The sequence below is a fragment of the Mercenaria mercenaria genome, chromosome 7 (genome assembly GCF_021730395.1).
Source record: "Mercenaria mercenaria strain notata chromosome 7, MADL_Memer_1, whole genome shotgun sequence".
In the NCBI taxonomy this organism is placed as follows: domain Eukaryota; kingdom Metazoa; phylum Mollusca; class Bivalvia; order Venerida; family Veneridae; genus Mercenaria; species Mercenaria mercenaria.
The window spans coordinates 9,892,401-9,919,694 of record NC_069367.1 but is presented as its reverse complement, the minus strand read 5'-3'; the positions used below and the strand labels follow the sequence as shown (position 1 = coordinate 9,919,694).

The 27,294-nt window shown below is 34.8% G+C and overlaps 1 protein-coding gene across 1 annotated transcript; it reads right to left on the bottom strand.

Annotated features, from left to right (window-relative positions):
- On the bottom strand, window positions 1–27,294 carry LOC123555052 (mucin-2-like). Its single transcript, XM_045345586.2, has 6 exons — window positions 26,850–27,294; window positions 8,474–8,810; window positions 6,622–6,666; window positions 6,213–6,319; window positions 5,312–5,385; window positions 1–4,979 (listed from the first exon to the last, which is right to left on the bottom strand). Exons 1-6 carry the CDS (start codon window positions 26,880–26,882, stop codon window positions 254–256), a joined length of 5,322 nt encoding a protein of 1,773 aa, XP_045201521.2. The 5' UTR covers window positions 26,883–27,294; the 3' UTR covers window positions 1–253.

Sequence of the window (27,294 nt, the reverse complement as noted above, 5' to 3'; positions counted from 1 at the left end):
GACGGTTTCTAAATAGACTTTACTAAAATAATCCACATATTTATATCTCAGTCTTGATACATTAACACGAACCGGTGTTCTTAAGGATTTCACACTCGACAGTTATACAAAGTTTTGCTTCAACCGCCTTTACATTTAATATACCTTTCACTTTTAAAAGCTCCAGTAAGAAGCACACACTTCGTCATTACATCAAATTTTCTTTTCTCTTTCTATTATTTCATCCGAAGAACGAACAGATTTCCTTTATCCTCTAAGGCACATTTTCAGTTGTTGTTCCAGTTGTGACTTCCGTTACGTTGTCGGGAAATAAAGTTGTCGTGTCCGTAACAGTTTTTACTTCATTTGTTATATTACTAGATAATGTTGTAAAAGAATCTGTCACGTTTGAAACATTGTCAGCTAAGTCTTTTGTTGTTACATTAGCACCTATTGTTGTTATACTTATAGTTTCTGTTGATCTTGAAGCACTAGAGTCCGTAACATTATTAACCGGTGTCTCGGTTGTTACGTAATTAAGTGGTGACTCGGTCGTTGGATTATTTTCGTCATAGTAATATTCAGTGTCGTTATAATTGTAATAATAATCGGAGGTATTGTAGGTGGCAACCGTGCTTGACTCAGTTTCAACAGAAGACGGAGTCGTGACATTTGAGACTAGAGTTGTATTTCGAACTACAGTCTCATTCTGTGGTACCGATTTAGTTGTGTCATTTGAAGAAAATGTGCCATTTTCATATGTTTCAGCCGCCGTTGTTACATTAAGTTCAGCTGGTGGAGTTGTTTTAATTTCGTCTATTACTTTATCTTTTACCAAAGAATCGGTTAGGCTAGATTGCGTCGTATTTTGACCGGTCAGGGTTGCATTTTCAAATGCTGTTGCAGTTTTGTTTATCAAGGCTTCTGTTGTGTAAGATTGCGTAGCATTCTGTTCTATCAAACTTGCCTCTGTTGTTGAAGATAAAACTGTGGTGTAATCTGATGAAGTCGTTGCAACTTCAGTTGTTTCAGTAGTTACATTTGTTCCTTTTGTAACATTAGAATCCTGTACAGTTGAGGCATTCAATTTGAGATCTGTAGTTTGTGGTGTTGTAACAGGTTCTGTTATATTTTCAGACAGACCAGTGACATTTTCAGGCACCAATGTCACATTTCCTGTTTCTAATGCTGATATAGTTGTTGCTACTGGGACAGTCATGGTCGTTGTTTTAGTTTCTTTGGTAATATTTGATGTCGAAATAACTGAGGTTTCTTCAGTTTTATTCAATGTAGTTGGAACATATTCTTCAATGAAAGCAGCTTCGCCGTATTCATCAAGGAAGGCTGCTTCAGCTGACTTTGTCGTGGCAGTTGTTGTTTTTATATCGACTGTAGTCACATTTTCTATTTCTGTCGTTGTTGGTATTTCGGTTGCAGTTACATTTTCTATATCTGTCGTTGTTTGTATATCGGTTGCAGTTACATTTTCTATATCTGTCGTTGTTTGTATATCGGTTGCAGTTACATTTTCTATATCTGTCGTTGTTTGTATATCGGTTGCAGTTACATTTTCTATCTCTGTTGTTGACTGTATGGCAGCTGATGTGATATTTTCTGCATGTATTTTTTCTGTTACCTTGACTGTTGCTTCTGTGGTTATTGTATCGTTTGCAGTTTCAACAACTGTTGTTTCCTTAACTGAAGCGGTAGTTGTATCTACTACTTTCTCCGTCATGTCCACTGCAGAATCATTCTTCATTTGTGGAGTTGCGAACGTACTTGTGTCAGATGTATTCAACGCTGTTTCTGTTGACGCTTCTGTAGGCGTCTTAATGTCGACTGTTGTTACGTTTAGAACAGAAGTCGTTTCTTCCGATACGTCGGCCAAAGGCAACACTGTATCATTAGTTGTCTGGGTAGAAGGTTGTTCTGCAGCACTTGTTGTTGCCAGAGCTTCAGTAACGCTTGGAGTTGTTGTAACAAGACTTTCAGTAGACATTAATTCTGTACTAAGAATTTCAGATACCATATCCTTGGTAATATTTTCTGTCGATAAAGGTTCCGTGGTAACATTTGCGGTAGGTGTTTCTTCAATTGAAATGTTACCAGTAGATACCGCTATTGTAGTCAGGCTCTCTGTAGATTCTGCTTTCGTTGTACTATGCACAGATGGATTTCCTGTAGTAACATTTTCAGCATGAACTTCTTCTGTTGTTATACTATCAGTGAATGTTTTAGAGACTACTGTTTTTGTGACCGCTTCAGCAGCAGTTGTAACGGGTCCTTCTGACGAAGTACCAATAACCTGAATGTCTTCTGTCGTTTTTTTTCTGTCAGATGGTATAGTTTCATTAGTAGACTGTACTGGTACGCCTGTACTAGAAATGTCAGCTATCGTAGTAATGGGCAAATCAGAAAGCGTGGATGTAGACGCTGCGCTTACGACTTCAGTCCCGGTAGTTGTTTCAGGAAGAATGGCTGATTCTGTAGTTAAATCTGCATCAGGAACAGTATCGTTCTTTGTTTGTTCAGTGGTTTGTGGTTCAGCTGCTCGGGTGCTCTCTGATGATGTTTGCACTGGAGGACTTTCAGATGTTACTTCGGCTTCTGTTTTATTAATTTCCACTGCTGCTGTTGAAACTGGTACAGTTGCTTCAGTTGATTGTTTTGTTGTATCTTGGAAAGTTTGTTCAGTAGTAGCGATGATTTCTGTTGTCTCGGAAAGAGCACTGGTGCTCACTTCTGGCGGCGCAGATAATGTAGTAGCTTCTTCTGCAGGTGATTCTGTCGAAAATTCAGCAAACTCATCACCATAAGTTGTTGTTTCATAATAATCATAGTAAACATCAGATGCATTATAATCGTTTCCGTCTGTAGTGGTTAGTAACACAACATCACTTACACCTGTTAAACTCTTTGTTACATTTTCAGGTATCTTATCTGTAGCTTCAGTGGTCGCGTCTGTTGTGGTGGCTGATTTGGTAGTCTCAATACTTGTGTCTGGCGTACCTGCACTCGTGACATTTGTTATCTCCACCGGAACTTCTTCTGTAGTTAAAACTACAGTGGACGTTGCAGGTGTAGAAACATTGCCAGTCGTTTGAGCTGTGGTGCTAGATTGCGTTGTTACGTATTCAGTAGTTGCTTCTGTGCTTGTGCGAGTTGCTTCTACTGACGTCTGCTTTTCAGTTGTGTCTGTTATAACAACAGTTTCAGTAGATGTACTCGGTTCACTTTTTGTCAGTGTATCAGAAGGTTCAGATGTTACATTTAAGACAACTGAATCTGTTACAAACGGTTCATATGTCGTTTCATCCGCCAAGACTGTTACATTTAAGACAGCTTTATCTGTTACCAACGGCTGATCTGTTGTTTCATTAATTACAACCTTAGTCTCAACTGGTAGTTGTGTTGAAACCAATTTTGTTGGAACCGTTTCTGATGTTGTTGTTGATAACGGTTGTTGTGTCTCATCGGCAATTCCAGAACTTGTTGTTTGTTCCTGCTCTTGAACCGTTGTTTTTAATGGGGGTAACGTAATATTTGAAATCATGGTGGCAATTTCTGATTCTGTTTTAGTAACACTGGTATACATTTCGTGAGTGGTAGCTGTGGTTGCATTTACAGCTTGCATGTCTTCCTCTGCAGTCGTAGCCTGTGTAGTCAGAACTTTTGGCGTCATTGTTGATGGTGCTTCTGTTATATCTTCAACAGTAACCGTGTCAGTAATATTCACAATGGCTTCTGTTGCATTTAGAGTAGAAAGTTGGACAAGAGGTGTTGTCGAAACATCAACACTTTCTGTGATTCCAACTTCAGTTGTTATCTTTGATGTCTTGTCTGTCTGTGTTACAGGAATTTCTTGTGTTGAAGTTACATCAACTGTTGTTGCCGTTGTTGACTGTGGCGGAGAAGAGGTTACGTCACTGATTGTTTCTGAAGATGTCTGCGTTGCTTCTGTACGCTCTGTTGATGTAAGAGTGATCTCTACAGATGTTGTCTCTGGGACAGAGCTAGTAGTTGATTCCTTTACTGGCGCATCTGTCACAGGAGCTGTGGTTGATGTCAGTTTTCTATCTTCTAAAGATGTCGAAATATCTGGAGAAGTCACCGGGCGATCTGTTACTACCGACGCAGTTGTAGGTCCTTCAGTCATATCAGTTATTACAGTTTCTGTTGTCTCATAAGTTTCATTATAATAGTAAAAGAAATCAAACAAACTTGTAGTTTCTTCAAACGGAATGTCTGTGGTTTCTGCTTTTATATTATCAGACATGTCGGTAACATTTGTTGTTTTCAGTATCGACTCTGTTGATGTTATTGCTTTGCTTGAAGTTATATCGGATGTAGTCATCTTAATAACCGGTTGTTCTGTTTCTGTTGATACCTCTGTTACTAAATCAGACGGTGTGGTTTGATTAAGTATGTCTTCGCCTTTTTGTGTTGTGGATTGTATTGTACTTTCAGTCTCGGTTATGAAAGCTGGTGTAACTTTGGTTGTCTGGATCATTTCAGTTGGGGCAGTTGTTTGTTCAGCTTGTGTTGTGATATCGGGTTGCCTTGTCGTAACTTCAGGAATCGTAGATGTTTGATAAGTTTTTGTAGTAGTCTCATAGCTCTCTGTTGAAGCTGTTTCTGAGGTTTTGGTTTGTGTTACTTTCATGTCAGTGGTTAAATATTCTTCTGTCGTTGGCTTTCCTGTTGTAACCGTGGTTTGGCTTGTTTCTACATCAGGGGTAAAACGTTCTGCTGTTGGTTTAGTTATTACTGTTGTTTTTGTTGTTTTTACAGTTGATGGGACAGGGGTTGTAACTGGCTCTATTCTTACAAACTTTCTAACAAAATTTGGATTAAATTTCAGCTTTTGCCATGGTCCTATTTCGTGTATTTTTTTCGCAAAATGATCTTCAAGCTTTTGTAGTATTTTCTCATCTATCTTGAAACGTTCTGGGTTATCGGAAAACAGCTTTAGTCGATATCTGACTTGCACACTTCCGTTGCTGAAAAAAGAAATTTAAAAAAATCAATAATGATAACATCACGATTCCCAAAATGCAATTTATAGCATATTCCTCCATTTTTGATTTTAGGTAAGACGAACTTTTTTTAAAGTTGCAAAATCATTAGCATTTAAAATGTTTATACCTGTCGGAACTACGTACAGTTAAAACTCAATATCTCGATTTCCGAGAAACCGAGCGGTTTTTTTTTTAAGATAAATGAATATTTTGTGCAAGGCTTCGCGATGGCCGAATATTTGAGATAAGCGAAATCGAAATATTGAATTTCGATTGTATTTCTTTAGATATTGTTCGAACATTACACGACTTACATGAATTCCATCACTTCACATCCTCCGAAAGCATTTTTGACCGGCGAGTCGGAATCTGTAAACATCTGCTGTATCTGAAAGACAAGTCTGAACGCTAAATAACTGCTGGCAATATTTCTTTCAAAACATTTCGTGTTTTATTTTTTTTTTTTAATTCTTTTTTTTTTTTTTTTTTTTTTGTTATTTTCGTGTTTTCTTCTTTAGCTGGTCAAAGCACATTTATTTTTTAACAAAACAGAATGGTTTGAAGGCATTTAATAGAGTGTCGAAAAAGAAATATTTCTGTGATTTTTTTTTTTCAAAATTAGGCAAGCAGTTTCTGAAGAGGAGAATTTCCTTTTCATTGCCATGGCAACCAAAATTATCTATGGATGACCTAATTTTAAGGAATCTGAAAGGGGACCATCCAAGGAACATTCTTGTGAACTTTAATTGAAATCGCTTTTGCAGTTTAAGATGAGATGTTCTTTAAAGAAATTGTGCACGGGCGGACGGACGGACAATGAGTGGACGATAGACATTCATCAAATCTAAAGGACTATTTTAATAGATATAAAAATATTAAATTGATGAGGGCAGCCTTTCCTTTCTGCATTCCTAATTTCTTTATCAGTCTTTTAAATTCTCTATCGGCTATGCTCATTGGTTTCATTTGAGTGGTCCGAGTAGTTTATTTAACGACGCGCTAAAGTTTTTGCGCAACTTCTTGATTTTTTTGTGTGTGTGATCGTGTCACTATCTCGTGCAAAATCATTTCAGTAGTACAGCTGTCAATTTTTCAAAATTGTAAATTAGCATCACTTCACTAAGAACATGCCTACAGCGATGGCTTTCAAATGCAAAATTAAATTCATAAATAGAAATAGTCCTTAAAAACTTTTTTACGCAAGGTAAGACTTACTGCTTTACAGAATTCGTCCTCTAGACTCTTGAATTCATCAGACGAGTTATCTAGAAGTTTGTCGTTGAAATCTCGATTAAATATACTTGCTTGCGATTCGAATACCTCTACAAAGTAGAACGAAATAATAGTAAAATTAATAGTTTTGCGTTTCATACAAAGCTTTCATAAAAGTCTCATTTTAAAGATTAATTTATAGACTAAATGGGCGAAAACTTCGTGCAATTATAATGATAACTGATCTATAATCTAAGTGTAGCTACTGCTGTAAAATTAGAACAATTGAATTAATTGATGATGTATTTTAAGCAAGTTTGATACCAGACGAAGACATGGCGCTCAAAATGAACGCAATAAACTGCTAATTTATATGAAGCGAGGTGTTTATTAACAATACTCAATTGTTTACCTGTATGTGGTGGCTTCGCTGGTAAAGGTGTGGGAGTCTGGGACACTGAAAGTGAGATATTGTAAGAATCAGTTTTAATTAAAATCAACGCATTTTATTGGGATGTGATTACTTTCCTGTTATTCGTTTGTTTTTTTGTTGTTTTTTTTTGTTTTGTTTTTTTGTCTTTTTTGTGTGTAAGTATTGTGTGTGCTTATAGTGTCAAGGCAACTGCTGAACTAACCTTTAACCTGCTGTCGGCAAGTGATTCTGCCTTTGCGACCAGTGCAGACCAAGATCAGCCTGCACATTTGATCATGGTATGCACTGTTCGCTGTTCAATCAGTGACTTTTCGGTGAACGCCCCTTCAAAAAAATGGTACTGCCCATATTGAATGATAAACCAGTCCATTTTTGAATTTTAGCAGTAAAAAGGCTAAATACAAGTAAAGGGTAATGAAAGCAGTTGAGCAATTATGTTTCTCTATTATGAATAACAATGTTGGGTTACAAGTATGTTTCTGTATTATATATGAGCCGCGCCATGAGAAAGCCAACATGGTGGGTTTGCGACCAGCATGGATCCAGACCAGCCTGCGCATCCGCGCAGTCTGGTCAGAATCCATGCTGTTCGCTAACAGTTTCTCTAATTGCAATAGGCTTTGAAAGAGAACAGCATGGATCCTGACCAGACTGCGATGATGCGCAGGCTGGTCTTGATCCATGCTGGTCGCAAACCCACTATATTGATTTTCTCATGGCGCGGCTCAATTAAAGCTGTTGTTTACATTTCTTGGTCCCATTTAAAGGAAGTGGACCCGTAATGACAATTGGCAAATTACGTTTGCTACGTTTACTTCCGAAGAATGCCGAATGGCATAACGAGAATACGTAAACATACGGAAATTGTCGAATGTTAATACGGATACACCATCTTAGAGTGTGGTGACCCTCCAAGTCAAAGAAATATGAAGAAAACTGCGTGGGGAGTTTGTGAGGAGTTGGTTCTAGTTATTATTATCCGATCTGTTTTGTACAGGTACTTTGTTTTCATTGTTTTATAATATATATATCTTATATATGGCTTGCCGGTCAATAGTCAAAACTATTGTCCAAGGTCTGAATTCATTCAGTAAGTGCTTATTATATGACGTCACATATAAGTTTTCATATTTTTTCTCAAAGTTCTGACTATAGATAAGCAAAATTATACGTGTTCAACTATAGACCGGTCAACAGAACAAACTATGGACCGGCGATTTATACAAGGAGTTATATAATCAATTGTAAGTTGTTTTTTGTTACAGGTTAACTTTATCAGGGCTAAACTAAATTACGATGACTGATTGTTTAAGTTAATTTTTAATTTATTCTGAACATCGTTTTATCATGTAACACTTGGCGGATTAATTTATGTACTGCACAGGTACATTGCACCTAATACCTCAAAACAAAGATAGTTCATTGTTATTTCTCACATACATTATTCTGTAACATTAGATTTGATGAAATTATCATAATAGTTATGTAATTGCCCAGCCTGTATAAATTAACTCCGTTCATAAATTTTGCATAATCGCAACAGTGTTTGCCGATTATACTGGAAAATGGCACATGAATGGAAAAAAAATAGACAAACAGGTTGGGCTGAAGAGTGAAATCAATAAAACAAATCTCGATTCTAGTGAACAACCAATGTACGGCTTTAATATTTGTGGTTCTTTGTGTCAAACTAAGTCTTTCCGTAAAAATAAAACTGAAATACAAAACTGAGTAAATTCAGAAATTTACCCGTGTCACTTTGGCATTGGTTAATTTTTCTGTTATATCTTTAGTAAACTATAGAAAAATAACCACTGTCGGTAATACTTACACAGTACAGCCAGTGTGATAGCAGCAACAACCACACCTATAAAACTAACAACGAGGAATACGCATAGCAACACCCGGCAGGTGGCGCCTCGCCGGAAGCTGTCACCGGAAGTGTAATCGGAACTTCTTGATTCTTCATCTTTATAAACAGGACGACTCATGTATCCGGGTTCTTCTATACTGAACTCTGATCTTGTACTCGGCTGCACATAGTATCTGTAGGCCCCGTAAGGTTCCGAGGGGTCGAAAATATTGTCTTGGCCCATCATTGGGTCTGGATGTTTACCATCTTCGTCTAGATTGTGAGTGCTGGCATACAGGGACGCAAGGTGTGGCCACTGAAAATACATTTATTTAAAGTTTAAGTAAGTCAGGCTTTTCAATACCGAAAAGAAAATGACACTTTATGCATATGTTTGCATGGATATTTATTTGCCATTGCTATGGGTAATACTAGGCTTTTCAGTATTATGGACTGGCCGCCTAGAAGTGCCTTGCTTTGAATGTGTACTAGGAACTAAGTGCATGACTTGTTTAAATGAATTCAACTTAAAATATTGAGCAATTTGATAAGAAAGGCACTTTTCAAAAATCAAAAGAACTGTTTTAAACACTCCTAGTTACAAACTGGTTGCATATAAAAACAGCACATTTTACAAAAATTATTGATAAATGTGATTTTCAAATTTGTTTGACATCATTTAAATGATTATATTTGTCACAAACACATATCTGAGATTACAGACGAAAGGCCTGATGATGGCAGCTCAAGTCCTAATAGTTATTTGACGTGTGGCCCTGTGATGCATGTATATGTATGTAACTTAAAATAATCTCGCTACGTTTATGAGAATTTCACTCGGTGAGGTTATACACCTGTCCGCATGATTTAAAAATAATTGTTTTTTTTCATTTCCTTCGTTGAGTAAAAATCTATTTTAAATTATCTTTCAGCGTATTTGTTATCTAAATCAAATGAAATGTATATAGAAAACATTTCATGTAGCTTCCATGCCAGTGAAATAATTTACATAACATGACAGTATATTTGTCATCAAATTTAAAGGTCATTTTGCTCTACTTTCATTACGACTGTTTTTATATGAGCCATGCCATGAGAAAACCAACATAGTGCGTTTGCGACCAGCATGGATCCAGACCAGCCTGCGCATCCGCGCAGTCTGGTCAGGATCCATGCTGTTCGCTTTCAAAGCCTATTGGAATTAGAGAAACTTTTAGCGAACAGCATGGATCCTGACCAGACTGCGCGGATGCGCAGGCTGGTCTGGATCCATGCTGGTCGCAAACCTACTATGTTGATTTTCTCATGGCGCGGCTCATATACAAATGACACTTTCTGAAAAAATGAACAGTTACTCTACCTTAACATGATAAATCGGTATATTTATGGTAGGACCTTTGTTTTAGAAGGCAGTCATGCGAATATTGAGTTATTTCATTACTTTAATTTGAATTTCTATCTCATGAATCAAATAATAATTAATGGTGTAATGCCTAATGAATTTATATATGTGTGTAATTTGTGTTGATGTTATGCTGTAATAACCTCAAATGCTCAAGCCAATATAATTATGTTCTCCAAAAAACCCAACCCCAATTCTCCGAAAAGGAAAATTATTCATTTAAAACCATATGACCCTAATTACATGTATTGGTATCTTTATTTGACGTTGGGCAAGCCTAAAAGTAACGCTTTATCTGAAAAAAATATACAATTATGATGGGTAGATTTTAAATCATGACGTCACCGAGTTTGCTGAATATAGATCTATTGGGTGATATCATCATCGCACGTTGAAGCTTAAGTTACTGAGATAAATGACAAAAGGTATTGCTCTGTCGTTCGCATTCTGTTCGGCGCGTTGTGCCATCGGAAGTAAGCATGGATTGCGGTCATTGACCGAGGAAAATGAGGCAGAAAACCGCCAGATCGTACCGCCATGCACTTTGGACCACACAACCGTTTATCTTTGGAAATGTTCTATTAATAGAGACTGAAATGATTTATGAAAATGAGGCAACAATCATAAATTCTCCTTAAATATTTGATGCTTTGCAATTTCTGAAGATCTCCTTCGTTAAGTCAGTCATAACCTTAGCAGAAATGCTTTTAATGCATCAAAGTATGAAACTTTTTTCTTTAGATATTGAAGAATTTACTCATAATTGAGCCGTGCCATGAGAAAACCAACATAGTGGCTTTGCGACCAGCATGGATCCAGACCAGCCTGTGCATCCGCGCAGTCTGTTCAGGATCCATGCTGTTCGCTTTCAGAGCCTATAGCAATTAGAGAAACTGTTAGCGAACAGCATGGATCCTGACCAGACTGCGCGGATGCGCAGGCTGGTCTGGCTCCATGCTGGTCGCCAACCCACTATGTTGATTTTCTCATGGCACGGCTCAATTATTATGTAAATCGGAAGTATGGGAATTTGTCTTCAGCTAATATCATTCCGCCCATGCATGTTTATTAAAATAAAATAAAAATGTTTTTACTCAAGTACATTACATTTCAATAAATATGAGGCTATAAAATGTTAAAACAAGTAATAAAAATCATATATTTTTTTCAGTTCTGATTGAATACTTTTAATTATTCATTTTACTTCTTGAACTCTGCGGCCACAACCTTAACTTTTAAGCATATATCCTGTACATTTCATGTTAATGCAATCCAGCTGGCGTTTACTGTATTCTCACAATGATGCACGATAAATTGACAACTCATGTTGCAAATTCAAAATAATAATTTGGGAAAGGAAAGAAAATCTGACGTTTTTGACAGCCGCTCGTTACTGACAAAGACATAACATTTAAAACGCTATGAAGTCAGTGATCTGACCGAATTCCATCCATCATTATAGTTTTAAATATATATCTTTTTACGAGGTGTCCCATCCCTGTTACCTATATCCTTAAAGTGTGCTAGGATGTAACGAATAGATTTAGGACAACCTCTTGAAAATATAACTATAATAAGGACGCTCAAACGACCCTTAAAGTGAATTCATCATTTATTTCAATAAAACATCACTGAACAGTATATATGTAAACTAGACATAAGGAACTGCATGTAAGAATATGTGTATCCTCACAAGTTAAATATGATTAATAATAATAATAAAAAACGCATTTCACATCCATTTATAATAACTGAAAATGAAATTGTCAAGTTTGTAAGCACTTTTAAAAAAGATGTTTTTTTTCCTGCTTTCTATTTTTTAAGATAATAGTAGTTTCATGTATATGTATGTTATCCTCGCCTAATATACATGATTTTGTGTATTTATATTTGTTTTTATGTCTCAGTTTCTTTAATGTAAAATATAAAGAAAATAATATAGTGTTGATCATATTTTCATATACTATGCCAAAGAAGTATAAAACACTTTTTTATAGCTCTTTGACTATGCAAAATAAAAGAATAAATAACGTAGTGTCTTCTTTTTTCCGTTCCGTATTTTACATTATTGAAAAACAGAATTAAACCAAGTTGATGACTATATTTGCTGTTGTTGTTTTACCGGTACTTAAAATTGGTGTAAAATAATTCACCCTTCCCACTACGTTTTTACAGGAGATCTCTAATCCATAATCCTTGTTTTTTTTTTTATGATCGGCACCTCCCGTGATACGATAAGCGGAGATAACCGAACCATTAAGATCTAAAAAATATCCGATAGTGATCGATATTTAGCTAGACGGTCGAAGGGAGACAACAAGGTATAGCGTTGATCTCAATAAACAAGGAAAGATAATAGAATCGATTTTTGCCCAATTCTTCAGTATGCATAATATCTTGTAATTGAAAAATTTGAAAAGGCGTTTTTTCCGTATTTTATACCAAACGAATATATAAAGTGCATTAGTTTTAAAACAACTTTCGCTCTTGGTGTTATGTAATTATAATAATTAGCAGGTAAACATCTAAATTTGTATTATGTAATAATAATAATAATAATAATAAGCTAATAACTCATGAATATCTTAGTATTATGTAATTATAATAATTGATAGCTAAATAACTCATGAATATCTCTCTTAGTATTATGTAATTATAAGAATTGATAGCTAAATAACTCATGAATATCTCTCTTAATATTATGTAATTATAATAATTGATAGCTAAATAACTCATGAATATCTCTCTTAGTATTATGTAATTATAATAACTGATAGCTAAATAACTCATGAATACCTTTCCAAGTTAAGTTATCCGTATTCAATTGTTTCTATGTAGTGTAACATGTTACGAACAGATATATATGTTTTCTAATTCATAGATTTGGTTAATTTTGATAATTTATTCGCGTGTAAGTGTCATTGACACTCATGTGTAAGCTGTGTCGTCTGTCTAATGTAATTAAACTTAACTGGTAAATTATTTAGCATTTAATTAACATAATTTATTACATATGTTATATCGGACATATTTCATGGAAACGTTTTCTAGCACTAGTACTAATAATAAGATAATTAGACAGTCCAATGTCCGCTATACTAAATGCTTTATATAAGAATTAAATGCTATTTTGTGTATTTTTAAATGGGTATAAACCATATTGGGACTTGAAAATCATTCCAGAATCGCTAGCGCGATTTCGTGGATCTGCAACAAGTTCCAATCTGGTTTATACCCATTTAAACGCACATAAAAATGCACTGAACCCCTACATTTACATGCCACAAAAATATGTGGTTTGCTATCCACGAGTATCAGAAAATCAAAATAAATGCCGGAATATCGATATTGTCAGCGTCAGAAAAGACCTGCCCACGTTAAATTGTAATTCGCCTTCCTCCTTTGTTTTTCTTCAAATTATCCTTATATCATAGAAAAAAATCACACAGTCGTATCGATTCACGCCAGAAATACTAGTTTTATCTGTAATTAAATGTTCTTTTTGAAATTCGCAAGAATTTTTACAATGCCATCATTTTGTTCATGTTTTTTGAATGGCGTCAGATCGAACGTGCAATCTCGCAGGGCCAACCTTGATATTATTGCATTCTCGCAGAAAGAGCTAACCTTGATATCATTGCGTAGCCAACCTTGATATTATTGCATTGCCAACCTTGATATCATTGCATAGCCAACCTTGATATCATTGCGTAGCCAACCTTGATATTATTGCATTGCCAACCTTGATATCATTGCATAGCCAACCTTGATATCATTGCATAGCCAACCTTGATATTATTGCATTGCCAACCTTGATATCATTGCATAGCCAACCTTGATATTATTGCACCGGTTTTGTTTATACGAAAATAAACGTGTTTTTTTTTTTCTTTTCTATGCAAAACATTTAGCGAATGTAATTATTTGGGGCTTTTGTGAATATTTTACCAAAACAATGCAAACAAAACTAATGTATATACCTTTATTTTCTATTATTAAACACATAGTTTGTGTTGAAAAATTCGTGCTGATTATGAAAAATCAGTAAACATAAAACTTCCCAAGAAAATGTAATCAAAATTTTGCCACAGTACATTACCTTCTTTAAAATAAACGCTTTACAAGCAAAATGAGATAGAATTATGATCGGTAATTTATCAACAATTGTCAAATTTTAGTACATACATTCTCCCAGGCTTGACTTAAGATATTCTTAAGGTCCATCCCTACCAAAAGGTTAAAGCTACCCGCCCACATTTTAGGTGAAATTTCACATGTTCATCGCCACCAAGTTTGGCATAAAATGTACTAGTATATATGACACTGAAAAGTGAAAAGGTGGGTGAAAATAAAAGTTAGATATTGGTAAAAATGCAAGAAGAATGCAGATTTTCTACATTATTTCAGAAGCGTTGCAACGGTTTACTACCTCCTGCACAATATTTTTGGTTATTTATAAGAATAACTTGTAAAAATCTTATATCAAGCAGTTTGTACCACTTGTCACTTTAAGAGGTCTCACTTTTTATGGATTTTTGAGAATAATTATTTTTCGCCTAAATATGTGGGTTAGTCCCTTTAACACAGTTGGATGGTAAAAAGGCTGACTGTCTCCTTTCCATCTTTTATTGTGTGTGCGTACAATGTGCATGTATTCTGGCATGCGTTGTACGTAGGAACTCTGGATGCACAACGAACTCTAGCGACATTGCAGAAAAAGATTTAAAGCAGGTCGAACATGCAGGAGCTAAAGTTACCACTGAATATATCTTGGTTGAAGATATTGCAGATCATTAAAAGTTCTATAGTGGCCAAAAATCCTCCTATAAATGAAAGCAACTTTGGAAAAGACATTCCATTATCAAGACAAAATGAAAGTTATGGACATCAATTTCTTGCGGAGCAAATTTTCAAAACGATCAGACTCTTGCGGATTGTTTGTTGTAAGAGAACGTAAATAGCTTGAATATCCATTACCTTTAGCTATTTGCTCTCCACTCCAGTATCGTGTCATTGTTTAAAGGTCCATCATGCTTGAAAAAAGTATCTTAAAAAACAGATGAAACAGCTTTCCAAATAGATGTTATGCGTACTTACATGGTAAGAAAAGCACTACTTTTAATAGTGTACATGAACTGTGTAAGAGACATAAAGGTAGGTAATAAAAAAACGATAGATTCAATACAACATTCTAGTATATTCAGCAATTTCAGACCTTTGATAAATGTTTATGAAAGTAATTATCAGAAATAGGATTTAACAAGAAATTAATGTATTTCGTATTCATAACGGAAAATGTGGCAGCCACATTTTAAACAAAGGTATTATGAGCCTTTAAAGTTCTGAGTTGACCGCAATGTGATAGACGTGGTAAGTGGGTGGATTAAACTCATGCAGTTCCGTGGTATGGGTATATCTAGCCATGTTACCTAGCACTTTATATTTAATGATAAACAGTTTTTTAATAGTTTTTAGCAGTATAACCTTGACCATTACCCGACTGTATAGTGTGTGATTAGAAGAAAGCAATGATTAAAATTAATTAATTTTAGGTTGCCTGGAAGATGATTTTGGATTTGTTTTGCCAAAATGTGATGTGTTGCAAAAATACGGTATGTAGCGCATATTCCCCATACGTAATGTAATAATAATTGACATTCATAAATTCACTGTTGGTGAGTATTATCAGCATAGGCTAATATTGATGTTTTATTCTTCAGTTTAGATAGATTTGACCTTTTCCCTCGGTTTTGTAAACATCATTGTAAAATCACTTAAATTGTATTTGTTGATAGACTGGAATACAGTTGTTTGTTAAATACATGACACTGCTTTGTTTAGTTGATGGAGTAGTTTCATTTATTTTGCTGTAAAAGAAATTTAAAGTTTGATTTATGTCCTTTAAAATAATTACAATGCTTACTGAAATGAAATTTTCTGAACAAAAATTGATTTGTTTAACTGAAAAAAAAACCAATATCGCAAAGAGTGTATTTTTCACAAATTCACTGAAAGCATACTTCGTGCTGGATTTGTCACTTCGAGATATAATGTAAAAGCTGAAATCAAAAGAAACAGATTCAAACTTAAAAACGATCGGGTAATGAAAGAAAATCTATTTTGGTCTCATTCATATACAGAGTCCTTGTAGGACGCTAAAAATAGCACACCTTGTTGCCAAAACGGGTTTATAGTCTGACTTTTTTTAATGACCCTCCTCGGAAATATATGGGATTAGTTTTGAAAAGGTCATTTTACTTTTTATGATGGTTCTTTTAACAAACGACACTTAAAAAAAAGTACCTTGGTTACATTTATAGTGATGAATCGCTTTATTTATGTTTTATTATTTGTTACAAATGCACTCATAAAGACATTGACTTACTGTAGATTTGGTATTTTCGCGCATGTTTTTTTAACGATTTCATGGTAAGCTGCCATATTCGCGGTGTTAAGATTACGCGAAACGTGAATACTTGTGTTTTAGGGCATGATGCAAATTAAAATTCACGAATATTTTGAATTCACGTGTGACATTTTAGGGAAAACAAAACCATTGCGAATGTCAGGCAGTCTACAGTACTTCATTACCTTAATTTGAATTTTATGTAGTGAATCGCATAATAATTAATAATGTTATGTCTAATGAATTTATATGTACTTGTAATCTGTGTTGATGTTAAGGATGATGAGGGTAAATTCAAATTTATTGAACTGTAGTAATTCATTATACTTCGTGTTGTTAAATGTTTTAACTGCTAAAATCTCAGGTTTATGTAATTGTTCAGAATAATAATAATAATAATAATAAGCACGTTACGGTTGCCGTAAATGTTGTTGTAAATTCTCGCATTTCGCTTCCGGTTGAACATGCGCACAATTCAGTTTCATGGTATACTTAAGCTGAATTAATGTCAGTGCTTTCCGTAAACCAAACCCCACACCACCAAAACATAAATCAGCACTTTTCAAAATGGGCAAAATGGGACCCTAAGCCCCCCCCCCCCCCCCCCCCGCCCAAAAAAAAAAGAAATCTAAATTTTGGACGCATTGATGTTGCTGATATTTATACTGCTGGTTTCGTAATTTAAATCTGTAATAAACGCTTACCGAAATTGTGCTTAAATGACAGTTATAAACTTATTGTATTTCTTTTCTTTAATGCTTTGTAATATTTTGAATATTAACTGAACTATTCACAATAAATATGGTCCGTTGAGTGCACTCTATTTGAAGTTATCATTTAACCTTAGCCTGCTAAATTTCTAAAATGGACTGGTCTGTCATTCAATTTGGGCAGTACCATTTATTATTCGAATGTTTGTTCACTGAAAATTTACTGACTGAATAGCGAACACTGCAGACCATGATCAGACTGCACGGATGTGCAGGCTGATCACGGTCTGCACTGGTCGCAAAGGCAGAATTAATTGCCGCCAGCACGCTAAAGGTTAAGGTCCGAATAATTCGTAGAGTCAGTCGTAAGCTTTGAAGATATGCTATTCGTTTGTATACATTTAAATTACGAAAGTTCTTTATTTGGATATACCATGTTTTATCTCTTAAATACATAAAATCTTACCTGAAAATTGTTGGTCTTTAAAACATTATTTATGTTTTATTTACATAATTAATAATGTTTTACTTACATAAGTAGCTTAATCGAGACAAACCTGTTTATTTAAACTCATATAAGTGCTAACTCAAAAGTATAAATCGATAAAAAAAAAAGACTATTTAATGTCTTAACATGTAACGGTTTATCGATTAACTCGATTCAGTCGCCCCTTCTCTAAGACAGTTCAAAAGTTATTTCTTGAGCCCGCCCAAACACATACTTGTTAGCATATGTCTTTTTTATGTCATAAAAATGCAATTCAGCTGGCGTTTAACATGTATTGTATTATTGTAATGATGCACAATAAACTGACAACTCATGTTGCATAAATGCATAATAATGATTTGGAAAAAGACAAGAAAATTTGACAGTTTTGACAGTCGCTCGTTACTGACAAAGATATAACATGAAAAACACTTTGAAGTCAGTGATCTGGCCAAACTTCATCTATCATTATATTATTAAAGATATATCTTTACACACCTTGTGCCAACGGTATTACTTATGAGAAAAGTATGATAGGATGGGTTTTCAAAGAGCACGAACTGAATAATTTAAGGGCGAGAACCAAAACACTTCAAAAAAAATTAACTTAAAAAGACATACAAACAGGGTTCATAAAGTTAACTTATCGTTTGTTTGTTTTTTTTTTTTTTGTTTTTTTTGTTTTTTTTTTTATTTCTGATCATTAATATTCAGTGCTTGATCTAAATGCAAACGGCTTAATAGCTGATATGAAAAAAAAATGTATTACTTTAACCCTTATCATGCTGGACACGACTGTTTCTGCCTTTGCGACCAGTGTAGATCATGACCAGCTTGATCATCCGTGCAGTCTGGTCATGATATGCACTGTTCGCCATTAGTCAGTATCGTTTTGGTAAGCACCCCTTTTAACAGTTAATGGTACTGTCCAAATTGAAAGACGGACAAGTTCATTATAGAAATTTAGCAGGGTAATGGTTAAGGTAGTGGACCTGTAATGATAATCGGCAAAATTACGTATTCTCCATATGCTATTTCGGCATTCTTCGGTTTTTATGGAAAGTCACGTGCGTGGTCAGATACATATATATATATATATATATATATATATATATATATCCGAAGAATGCCGAATTTCAAAACGAGAGTACGTCATCTTACGGAAATTACCGACTGTCACTATAGGCCCACCACCCAAAATTTGAAAAATACAATATATGAGCCGTGCAATGAGAAAACTAACATATTGTGTTTGCGCATCCGCACAGTCTGGTCAGGATCCATGCTGTTCGCTTTCAAAGCCTATTGTAATCAGAAAAACCGTTAGCGAACAGCATGGATCCTGGTCCGACTGCGCGGATGCTGGCCCCAAACGCAATATGTTGGTTTTCTCATGGCGTGGCTCATATATAAAAATATAAACACGTGCAATGTGGACATTGGTGTATTTAAAATTCCTGTCTTATAAAAAGATTAAGAAAATTCATCGGGAGATGAAGTTCAAAGAAAAAATCTTAAGTTTAAAGATCTACAAAGATGGTAAGAACATGTTGGTTAAACTGCCAAGGATATGTTTAAAGTATTATTAATAGATTTAAAAAAAAATCATGAGCTCCATTTGTGATAAATGTCCTGTTAAGTTTTAGTTGTTTTAACGGTTTCATATGTATACGTGTATTAAATCATTCTGTAGATTTGAGAGTTTTGTGGTCGTTTAATGTAATGTCCGTGTTATTATTAATGACATTCCCTAGCGACAGTAATGATTAAAAAACATGAACGTGATTTTGAACACACCCTGTGTATTTTTCGCGCACCTATTTCCTCAAAACTCGTTTGTAGTAAAAACAATATTAATTCATGATTTTCGCTCCAATTTATGTTTTTAGAAGCTGTGTGGTTTTGGAGTGTTTGTTTACAAATTTGCTGAATACCTGAGACAGATCTGAAAACAACAAACAATAAACCATTTGCTCCGCGTGCAGGCTGATCACTGGTCGCAAAGGCAGAATCACTTGCTAAAGGTTAACTGGGTAATGAACTGTATTGCATGCTGTTGTTAATTGTACCCCCAGACAACAAAGTTGTAAGGGGGGTATACTGGTTTCAGGTTGTCTGTCTGTCCGTCTGTCTGTCCGTCCGTCTGTCCGTAGACGCAATCTTGTGCGCACCATCTCTCCTTATCCCCTTGACAGAATTTAATGAAACTTCACACAAGTGATCAGTACCAACAGTAGTTGTGCATGGGGCATGTTAGGTTCTTTTAGAAAAAAAAAATTGCAGAGTTATGGGACTTTGTTTTTTTTTTTGTTACTATACTATATACATAGACACAATCTTATGCGCACCATCTCTCCTCATCCCCTTGACACAATTTAATGAAACTTCACACAGGTGATCAGTACCGACGGTAGTTGTGCATGGGGCATGTTAGGTTCTTTTAGAAAAAAAATGCAGAGCTTTGGAACTTTGTTTTTTTTGTTACTATATATATATACATAGACACAATCTTGTGCGCACCATCTCTCCTCATCCCCTTGACACAATTTAATGAAACTTCACACAAGTGATCAGTAACAACAGTAGTTGTGCATGGGGCATGTTAGGTTCTTTCAGAAAAAAAAATTGCAGAGTTATGGGACTTTGTTTTTTTGTTACTATACTATATACATAGACACAATCTTGTGCGCACCATCTCTCCTCATCCCCTTGACACAATTTAATGAAACTTCACACAAGTGATCAGTAACAACAGTAGTTGTGCATGGGGCATGTTAGGTTCTTCCAGCGACAAAAATTGCAGAGTTATGGGACTTTGTTTCTTGTGAACATACTATGTACATACAGTCTGCATATGCAATCTTGTGCGTGCCTAATCTACCAAACCCTTGCACACAATTTAATGAAACTTAAGACAAGTGATCAGTACCAACCCTAGTTGTGCATGGTCCATGTTTACATTCTTTTAGATAAATATTCTGCATAGTTATGGGACTTTCTTTTTTGTTACTATACTGTATACATACAGTCTATATACATACAGTCCACATAATTATGCAGTCTTGTGTGCGTCAAATTGCAACGTACTGTGTCAGTGCATGCAGGGGGTACATTCATCACCTTTAGTGATGGCTCTAGTTATATTTGGATACAATTAACACTTGATATTGGCAATATTTGGTCTTGTTTAATACAAAAATCCCATCGTTTCATGATATATTTCAGATTAAGAAACACACTGCTGATAAAGTTGACAGTGTATATGTGGACAGTAACTATAAACGAGTTGAGCTTTCTAAATTCCAGTATTCGCATATCCTTTCTATTTAAAAAAAAAAGTTAATTGTTATGTGTTCTGTGATTGCGCAAGAGTCGTCCTGCTAGACGACAACTTTACACTGTTCGTGATGACAGAAACTTATATGCTACCATTTTATTTACATTTATAAGCTCATTTACAACCTTGGTAAATTAAGTAGTTAATTTATTCACGAATATTTCGTTAAAGATTTTTTATAGATAAACCTCACGTCAGAGATTGCAAATGACTTGCAAAAACTGAGACCCTAAAAAATCTTCTTCTTCTTTTTTTTTTTTTTAAACAAAAATGAGCCGCGCCATGAGAAAACCAACATAATGCGTTTGCGACCAGCATGCATCCAGACCAGCCTGCGCATCCGCGCAGTCAGGTCAGGATCCATTCTGTCCGCTTTCAAAGCCTATTACAATTAGAGAAACCGTTAGCGAACAGCATGGATCCTGACCAGACGGCGCAGATACGCAGGCTGGTCTTGATCCATGCTGGTCGCAAATGCACTATGTTGGTTTTCTCATGGTGCGGCTCAAATACGTTTTCATCAGTATTAACTCATTAATCTCTATTTCCGGGAATATTAAGGTAGTGTAACTCGTATTCTATTTGTCATAGTTCTACTGAAAGCCTCAATAGAAAAATAAGATAATTTAAACGAGTTAATCAAAAGACACAGGTGCTCAACATCCTGGTTTAATTAGAACCTTTAATTGCTTTCGACGATCAGAAAACATGACTTTCTGTTCTTCTTATTGTCGTGTCATTGGCCAGCAAACATTTGTTAAGTAGGGCCAAAGAAGAAAATCAAGGGATGCAACTAAAGGCAGAGGGGACGAAATTATACTGACTCGAGAATCGTCTTGAAACACATTCATGACAATTTCAAATAATTGCATAACGAAATGGAATGCATAAAAATAAACGTATTCTGTTTAACAATTCTTTTCTTCTACTTCTACACACCTTACAGCCGCCGTTCCTCTTCCGAGTAAAAAATAGTGATTTCAAAATGAAAGCAAATGAGCGAAAAATTATCTGCATATTGATTGATCAAGTCACTTGAGCTGGTAACAACCTCGTCAGTATTTTTGTCTTAATCTTTTTTATATCTATTTCGTCAGAAAGTATTTAACTTTGTGCAGCTGGTGATCTAGTTTAGTCCTTTTATAACCATAAAAATGTTTGAAACCATGTACGGACTACTAGCCATATGGGACCGAAGCTTATTCCCGCCTAACAATTCGAAAGTCTTAGAAATCTTATTTTACGTATAAACACCAACGCCGGAGCATGTAAAAAAACGTGTAGACTAGCCACTAGACTGATAATAACTATATTTCTATATTTTTCCCTTTTTTGACGAATTCAATTTCATAGAGACAAAAGCCAGTCTATTTTAGAGATTTTCGCACAGGACTGATGTTGAAATATGATATTGGACATAGGATATAGACTGGCTCAGTTCACTACATTCAATCATAAAAATGTAAAAAGATATATCATAGTCTAGGAGCTAGTCTAAAAAACGTGTATCATGATTATTTTTAACAAATGTCAATATTTTAAGGCGATCCCTCTTTATCCTGTGAAAGACCATTAAGAAGTTACATGTGAAGACCTTTCTAAATTTGGCATTTCCGTAGACTTTTTTTTAAATATTTAGAACTACGAAGTGAAACATTATATTCCGGAACATATTTTGGTTTCTAGATTATAGGGATGGTTAATTAATTCACGCGTAAGTGTAAATGTCGTGTACTGCAAAGTGTACATATGTGTCTCTTCTCCAAGGAAATTAAAATTAATTCATAAGGTACTTAGCGTTTCATTAGCATAATAAAGTATTAAACCTCATACATCTAACACATTCCATTCTAAACATTCAGACATTCGTATTATAGAAAAGGTAACCAGAGTGTATAATGTACGCCTAACCCGTACAGTGAGTACGTGTACTGGAAATTAGTATTCTTACCAGTGTAGGTTCAAATCCTTCTTTTTGCTTTAAGCCTAATATAAAATAACAACAACTACATGTCTTATTTACTTCTCTTTATATAACATCTCATTTTCCTATACCTGTTTCGCATGAAATTTCTATAAAAAAAATTACCCCAAAAAAAGAAGAAAAGAAAATAAGGGGTTGAATAGGAAGCAAGCATTCAAAAGATCAGACTTCTGATAAAGTTGGTTGTAAAGAGGACATGAACAGTGACTTATATTGATAGCTGCAAAGTTTCTCTCTCACTGCACATTTCTCGTGCTATATATAAGTTTTGAGCAGTGCGGGCGATGGAAATGATTGCAGGTTCGTTTTGGGAGTAGCTAAAGCAAATTTCTCTTCAACTGATTTGAGTATTGGTGGGTTTCATTGGTCTACAAATGGCTCAAAACATAGAATTTGCATGCTTTACTAACTAATATTAAAGTGCTTTGGAAATTTACAATTGTTTTGGTTCATTTTTGCTAAAATGTTAAATGAGTACAATATTACAAAAATAAAATACATTATCATTCCAATTTTTCTTCAAATCCGCAGATCTGACCTTGTTTTCTTGAGCATGTAAACATCATTGTAAAATCACTTAAATTGCTTTTAAGTTGATTGATTACAATGCAATTGAATTCTTATATACATGAAAAACTGTGTTTTAATTGATTGAGTACTTCAATAAAAGTTTCAAATTTAAATTATGTTATCTGAAACAATAACAATGCTCATTGAAATGAAACGTACGTTTGTAAATGCACACTGACATAATTTAACACAGCTGGTAGGAGTAATATACCCATCTCTTTAAGGTAGAAATAGAGTATTCTTTAAGGCAGGGAACTGCTAACGACAGCCAGTATTTTCCGTTCGATTTCGCACTTCTCCGAATGCGATTTCGGCATTGTTCGGTTGCTGTTGAAAAGTGATTTTCTGTTATGGCTGAAGTATGCCGAAAAAGGATACATGTACTAAGAATACTTTATCACACGGAAATTGCCGATTATCGTTACAGGTTCATTATTACTTAAGTTATCATGCTGGAATCGATCGATTCTGTCTTTGCGACCAGTGTAGATCATGATCAGTCTGCACATCCGTGCAGTCTGATCATGATCTGCACTATTCGCCATTCAGTCAGTATCTTTTTGGTTAGCACCTCTTTTAACAGTTAATGGTAGGCCTACTGTCCAAATTCAAAGGTGGACAAGTTCATTATAGAAATTTAGCGGGGTAATGGTTAAGCAGATGATGTGTATATAATTATTTACTTACGACAGACATTTAGGTAAGTTTCAGATTTGTCATTGTAAGGTGCAATGCCATAGCTGGCGAAGATAGAAATGAGTACATACACGCTCAAAATACTGTTAATTTGATCTGGCCTACAGGCCTCATCTCACAATGGCTAGAAGTGGATCGAGTCCTCTTCTGTCCCAATTTTAAGATGATACCAGCTTACTCTACTTAAATAAAAACATGTTTATATCGATATAAACTGAGTGGTCGAACTACAAATCGAATGTGTACAATCGATATGCTGCCCAGCAAATATCTTTGTTCCTTAATCCTGATTTGTGCCTCATATGATGAGGACAGAATGCAAAAAAAAGCGTGAATACATAAATAAAATAATGTTACAGAATGATAACAACTAAGTAGCATACTTCGTCAAGTACATTAGCGTAGGAAACGGCAGCCATTTTGGGCACAGTAATGTCATCGTTCTTTCCTTATATGACATTACCAAATATTGTATATATGGCAAAATTAAGTTAAATACAATTAAACATGGAGCTTAAATTTCAGGTACACATACTAAGGGTTATATTATATTATGGTCAGCAAAATGTTTCTCTTAGTTGTTATTCGCTGATTTTCCATATATGGTAATGCCCATATAAGGAAAGAATGATGATGTCACTGTGCCCAAAATGGCTGCCATTCGAGTACATAGATGATATTCAAATGGCAATATCTTTTTTGTTTGTAGTCCGATTTTGATACTTTTTTTCGTTAGTGTAAATGTTTGACCTAATTCTTTCTAATAAGAAATGTTGCCAAATGTTGCATATTCCCCTTTAAGCTTTACTTAAACGCTATCATTTCAGTCCTATATGAAACATACAAAGAAAATTTGTGCTGACTTAAGCTATATTTGGCTACTTGACCAGTATGGTAACTCATATGTCTGTCAAACGTCTACATTGACTTTGGCGTAACTGTCCAACGTGAAGAACACGTCACGTAAAAGATCCTTTCTTGCATAGCGTCAGTTTAATAAAAATGGCGTGAACCGCACACTTTTAGCAAAATGTTACTTATACTTCATACATTTTTGAGCGACCCTAAAAGTATTAATATCGGCCATTTCAACATGCAGACCCCTTTAAACGCGACAATGCACACATGTTTCCATATAACTTCATTAACTGTCTACAAATTAGCATACTTCACGTTAGATAATGACTTGTGTGGAAAATGCATGCTGATTCAACGTTAATGTCAATAAAACACATGTAAACTATGTCTGTGACAAGTCCCCGCAAGGCAACATTCTGTTTTTCTTGTGCAACGTGCATTGCTCATTCTTTATTTTCATTTTTTCTTGTACATTGAGAAATGCCATTTCCTGTTGGATGAATAGTTTAAAAATTTCATTTCTTATTTTACAATGTTTAACAATTTGAATCACATTTCTTTTAATTGATGACTTTTTTATTGTCAATATGCAGTTGACAAGACATTAGAAAGAAAACAAGATATTAAAACTTCTTTATTACTGTTTAATTAGGAGAGATGGTACTGCAGATTTGGTAATTTTCGCATTAATTTATTTTGCGATTTGATAGACAACAGACTTATTCGCGTTGTTAAGAATTGGCGATTTATTAGACAACGGAATTATTTGCGTTATTAAGAATTCGCGATTTTGCAGACAACGACTTATTCGCTTTATTAAGAATTCAGGATTTTGTAGACAACGACTTATTCGCGTTGTAATGAATTCGCAATTTATTACACAACAGGCATTTTCGTGTTATCAAGAATTCGCGATTAATTACAAAACAGTGTTATTCGCGTTGTTAAGAATTCGCAATTTTGAAGACAACAGAGTTAGAGTTATTCGCATTGTTAAGAATTCGCTATTTGATAGACAAAGACTCATTCGCGTTGTTAAGAATTCGCGATTTTGAAGACAACAGAGTTAGAGTTATTCGCATTGTTAAGAATTCGCTATTTGATAGACAAAGTCTCATTCGCGTTGTTAATAATTCGCGATTTATTAGACAACAGACTCGTTCGCGCTATTAAGAATTCGCTAAAATGAACAAAATCAAACTTTCTCAAATATAATCTAATATACAGTATTGCAAAACCAAATGTTTTAAAGACAAAACATTTGACAAAGAAGTACACATATACATGCTAGTTAATCTACTCGTTTTTACTTTTAAAAAAAAATTCCAAATTATCAGACCATTTTTATATCATTTTCTGTAACTTCAAATATTATACGTTGCTGATTTCTAGTAGGAGAAATATATGAATATAAATAACTGGGAGATATCTAAATCTGTTGCAAATTTTGACATGAGGAAACATATATACATATTTTATTACGCTTTAAGATGGTAATGTTAAATGCCAGTTGTAGGCTGTTAAGGTCTCACGGAAACTTCCCACGAAGAGGTGTTTTCTAAACCTGTAAAGTGTTGTTCAGTGCAGCAAAATGGTGTTTTGAGCAAGCTTGAATTTTTTGCCAGCTGAAACTCCTTTCTCATGCTTAGTTCGAAACAAAACAAAATAATGACATTCAGTTGCTCAACTGCATGCATAATCGTGGAGAATTTTACAAATGGATATCTTATTGAAATATCTTTTCAAACCTCTAAATAAATTACGTTCAAGACAAGGCACGGATAAAATGTCTCAAATACTTCAACAATACCAATACGTACACTGCCCGTTTTGCCTCACCAAGTTTCCAATCCCAATTATACTATTTGATTTTATAATCATTCAAAAAGTGTTAAAGATATTTACCTTATCGTGAAATCGTATTCTCCAGGATGCCATGGTAACAGATTATTTTTCTAACACGTGTTCTTTAAGTCCAAAAAAAATACCAACAACTGAATTTCTTATGAGCCCCTCCTCTAATTATGATGAATGAAACGTCACGTTTATTTATTTCATTGTTGAACTTTTAAAAAAAAATCGTGATAATTAGGCGTTGTCTTAAACGTAAAATTTGCCAACTGTGGTTATCTTAATCCATACGGAACGTTAACGTTAAAATATACTACGGTATGCACTTAAAAAAACTGAATGCAAAATGATTTTCACAATTGTCCTAAGTTAAAATGAAAAATTCACACATACTAATTACCACAAAAAAACCGGTTACGAAGTCCCCCGCGTTCCGTTACGTTACGCCACAAATAGACACTTTACGTTTTAACGCTTCATACACGGTACGTTAATCAGC